Here is a 4203-nt window from a genome sequence, read left to right on the forward strand (position 1 = left end):
TAATCCCCACCACTCCCTCTTGTCCTGCACCCAGCCTGCTCCCTGCCCAGCCCCAAAAGGCCCCGGTTTGAGTCCCCAACCACAGCCTGGTCTTTTATCCTCATTGTGCCTGCTAGATGACACAGACTATTGATTCCTGCCACTGCACCACGATGATGACAAGCCTGAGCCAGACCAGCCCTCTCAGCAAATCAGGGAAACTCAAGGCAAGGTCCTGAGCTGGCCTCTCAGACCCATGGCTCCACCTCAGCCAGCTGTGTGTCTTCCCGCAAGCCCTTCCTGTTTCCCCAGGTGTCAAATGGGCTCCAGAACCCCCGTCCACCTCCCAAGCTTGCTCTGAGATGGGGACAGTGGAGAGGGCTTTTCATCCCCCAAGGTCCCTGATTCCCTTTTCAGCAGAGTTGGGGACCTCTGTTCCTATCCCCTCTCGATGCTGAAAAGAGAAATCCCACACCAACTGACACAGAACTGCAGCCACAGAGCTCCAAGATTACCTAGATGCATGTTTTATTATCATTAGGATGATGATCATTGACGAGGGGAAGGTGCCTAGAGGGTTACAGACAAGCCATGACTTCCAGGGCAACGTTTACATATTCCTACACGCATTTATTCCCACAACCACCACACAGCACAGCACCACAGGGGGTCTCCAGCTACACTGCTTCCCCTAAGCAGAACACAGCTGTGGGTCAGTGCTCTGCCCAGCTGCAAAAGGATGCCCAAGAAGGGGACGTCCTGGATCCTGAGGGTGAATCCTGACACACGGGGCAGGGGATGGAAGCAGGACTCGGCCATCACAGCTGCAATCCCACTCCACCCTCACTGGCTGCTGGCCCCAGAGGCCCCCAGCCCCCTCTCTGGAGATTCCTTAGAAGACACAGAAGGGTCCTTGTAGCCATGGCTAAGGAAGGGGAGCAGGCCTGCGGGGGTGACAGGAGAGAGACTCTGGGATCTGCTCCCTTGCCAGCGGTGCAAGGTGGAGTAATATGCATGTGTGTATACAAGGGGCTCAGGTTTATGGTCAGGGATCTAAGGAGGAGGGAAAGAGGAGGGTCACAAAGGGATAGGGCACAGAGGGCTCAAGATATCCTTAGACCCCAAACTCGACTTTACAGGAAACCGGGCTCACTCCTCCAGGGGCTCCCTGGCCCAGGCCGCCCGCCGCCCGGGGTGCTGCCGCTTCTCCTCGGCCCCCTGGCCCCTGCTCAGGTCATCCAGGAGCCCCAGCAGGAGGCGGGCTTGACCACAGGCTGGCCGGGGCCCACATGGGCCTGCCAGGGCCCTCTTGCCCGGATGCTGGCGTTTCTCAGGCATCAGCTCTCCCTCCTCCCCTTCTTCCTCCTCCTCTTCCCAACTCCTTTGGGCCTGGGGATCCACCAGCCGTCTGCCCGGGTGCTGTCTCTTGGTGAAAGTGTACCCAAGCCAGGAGGAGCGCCGGCCAGGGTGCTGCCGCTTCTGCTGGGTTACATCAGCTGACCAGGCAGCCGCATCCTCCCGCCGGCCGGGGTGCTGCCGCTTGTGGGGTCCCACAGCCCCTCCTTCTTCCTCCTCCTCTTCAGCTCCCTCCTCTGTCTCCTCCTCCCTTTTGCCTGGATGCTGACGCTTGGAGAGCCAGTCAGGTTGAAAGATCTGGGACTCTGGGGAAGGAGAGAGGCCGGTGAGGGACCCCCTGACCCCTGAGTGCCCACTCCAGCCTTCCTCTCAGTCAAGGCAGATTCCCGCACACTCAACCAAAGTCATGGCCTTGCACCTGACTCACAGACACACACACTCACACAATCCCAGCTCTGCCACTCCCTAGCTGTGTGACCACAAGCAACTCATTCAACCTCTCTGAGCCTCATTTTTCTTCTGTGCAAAACAGGAGTAATAACAGTACCTATCTATGGGGCTGTTAGGAAGATCCTTTTAAATAGTGTGATACAGTGTTTGAAGTGCTTAGAACAGTGCCTGGCATATACCTGCCTACTAAGTAAAAACTAAAACTGTCAGCACAAAGAGACTCTCTCCCCCGCACAGAATCTTCCCCACTGAAGGTCTGCTCTCTGGGACATATTCCTAGGACTGAGATGGAATAGGAATCTGATCCCGGGAAATGATCAGCTCACGACCCTGCGAGAGTGTGGCCAATGAGAGTTTCTGAGCTTCTGAAAGGCAAGCGGCTGGATGACCAAGTGGCTCACTCCTTCTCGGCGTCGGTTTCCCCCAGCCCTCTCCGCCGCCGCCTCTCGCCCCGGCAGCCGCGGACAGCCCGCCCCTCACCTGACGCGCGCTCGCGCTGGTCCCCTCGCAGCCGCTGGAGCTCCTCCCGGAGGAGGAGTAGGCGCTCCGCCTGGCGCAGGAGGTCGTCCAGGCCCGGGTGCTCGGCGGCCATCGCCGCCTCCTGCTGGGCCACCTCGGGCTGTGTGCGGTCGCCGGAGACACTGGTCAGAGTCAGGGTCAAAGCAATGGCGAGCAGCAACCAAGGGCTCGGCATCGCGGCGTCTGGGGTCGGAAGGACAGAGAGAAAGCATAAACGCGCCGCGCCTCGCACCCCTCCCCCTCCCCCTCTGCTGTCCCAGCGGGTCCGGAGGCCGGGGTGACGAGCCGTTCAAACACCCTCCCGGGACCAGGGTCACCTGCCACCTTAGGCTGGGGGCGCAGGCGGCGGGAGGATTTGCCTCTGGCTCTGGCGTCCTCAGCCAAAGAGACGCTTGGAGTGCCTGTCCGCGCCGGGTTCTGCCTGCGCGAGCCAAGAGCCCGTGGGAAGCCCATTGCCACTGCCACTCTCCAGTGTTATCAGGGGCTGACTCGCCAGGAGCGTAACCACCAAGGCTGCAGCGCCGGCCCGACGGCCAGGATGCTGACTGCTGCGACGCAGGCTAAGATTCCCCCCAAGGTTCCCAGGGCAACATTCTTCTTCCAACACTCCTCCAACTCTCTTACTCCAACGCCAACGTTCTGATTCCAACTCTAAGACTCTATTTCTAATGCTAAGATTCTATGGCTAAGCTAGGAATCTAATTCTAACGCTAAAATCCTAATTTCAACGTTAATTCCAACGTTAACATCTATTTCTAGAGCTGAGACTGAGATTCTAAGGCTAAGACTCGATTCTGACGCGAAAATTCTGTTTCTAACGTCCGGATTCGGATTCTAACTCCCAGGCTCTCACGCCGACGCCCTGCCTGCCTGGTTCTGCCCCACGTCCCGGCGCGGACCTAACGCTGCCGTCCAGGCAGAGGAGGGATGCGAACCTCCCGTCCGAAGCTCGGCGCCGCGCGCTCCAGACGCCGGGACGCGAGCGCGCAGGAGTGAAAGGCACCAGCGCGCCCGCGCCCTGAGACCCGGGGGTGCGAGCGCAGCGCCCCACCTGTGCGCGGATGCCGCGCTCCGGGAGGCTCTCGGGGCACGAAAGCCGCGGCTTCCCCAGGGCGCACCCGAGGGCGGGCCGACAGGGCCCCCTTCCCTGGGCTCCCGGACGCCGCCTGAGGGGGAGAGGGGACCGAAGAGGTTACCTGTCCGGCGCGAGCTCCGCGGGACCGGTCTGGGATTCGGGGGCTCTGAGTCGGGAGCTTTGAGGTCTGGAGTCGGCGGGTCAGGAGTCCAGGAGCGCTCGCAGGACCCGGGGCGCCGGCTGCCGGTCCTCGCCGGGGCCGCCGCTTATATCCGCACGAGGCGGCGGCGCGGGTGAGGTCACCGCGGAGGGTCGCGGCCGCCGGGAAGGGGCGCTGACGGCAGTCGGCCCCGTGGGTACCCCGCCCGCCAGCTCCGCCGGAAATCTGGGGCGGGGGCGGGAGGGGCGGCGAGGGGGCGGGAGCCGCAGCTTGGGGTGCTGGGCAGCGTCGCTTCTGCACCCAGCTCAGAAGGTCTGTTGTCTAAGAGATCACTCGTGTAGGGAACGGAGAGAGACAGAGAGATACTGAGAGAATCACGCGATTAAAACGAGACACATAGGAAAGAACAGGAGACAGGGAGACAACGACCGGGAGACGCACACAGGGAGAGACGGAGAGATACAGAGCAGACACACATAAAAGGAGACACCACAGAGATGGAGAGACAAAGCGAGTCCAAACAGAGAGAGAGGGAGAAAGGAGGGGGAGAGAAAGAGAGAAAGTAGGGGCCAAGTGGGACCCGGGCTCTGATCTTGACTGTCACCTCTGGCAAATGCCTCTTCCTCTCTGGGCCTCAATTTTTTCATCTGTACGATGGGAGAAG

At 60.8% G+C, this 4203-nt stretch overlaps 1 protein-coding gene across 2 annotated transcripts; it reads right to left on the reverse strand.

The window, feature by feature from the left end:
• Positions 1-483: 483 nt before the first annotated feature.
• On the reverse strand, positions 484-3633 carry TRH (thyrotropin releasing hormone). Of its 2 annotated transcripts, none has more exons than XM_087431753.1 (3): positions 3501-3633; positions 2266-2487; positions 484-1640 (listed from the first exon to the last, which is right to left on the reverse strand). In XM_087431753.1, the coding sequence occupies exons 2-3, from the start codon at positions 2477-2479 to the stop codon at positions 1129-1131; spliced, it is 726 nt and encodes a 241-aa protein (XP_087287879.1). In that variant the 5' UTR covers positions 2480-2487; positions 3501-3633; the 3' UTR covers positions 484-1128. The 2 variants fall into 2 exon arrangements, with proteins under 2 accessions (XP_087287879.1, XP_087287878.1); XM_087431752.1 differs by lacking the exon at positions 3501-3633 and adding an exon at positions 2629-2694.
• Between the last annotated feature and the right edge of the window lie 570 nt (positions 3634-4203).

Source organism: Ceratotherium simum, chromosome 5, assembly GCF_057802395.1.
Source record: "Ceratotherium simum simum isolate JZ-2026a chromosome 5, ASM5780239v1, whole genome shotgun sequence".
Lineage (NCBI taxonomy): Eukaryota > Metazoa > Chordata > Mammalia > Perissodactyla > Rhinocerotidae > Ceratotherium > Ceratotherium simum.

What these genes read in the sequence shown, in the direction of transcription:
- TRH (XM_087431753.1), bottom strand. Translation starts at nt 2,479, where the DNA reads ATGCCGAGCCCTTGGTTGCTGCTCGCCATTGCTTTGACCCTGACTCTG. An exon ending in CCAGCGCGAGCGCGCGTCAG is followed by an intron (nt 1,641 to 2,265) that starts GTGAGGGGCGGG and finishes CTCCTTCCCCAG; the next exon opens with AGTCCCAGATCTTTCAACCT.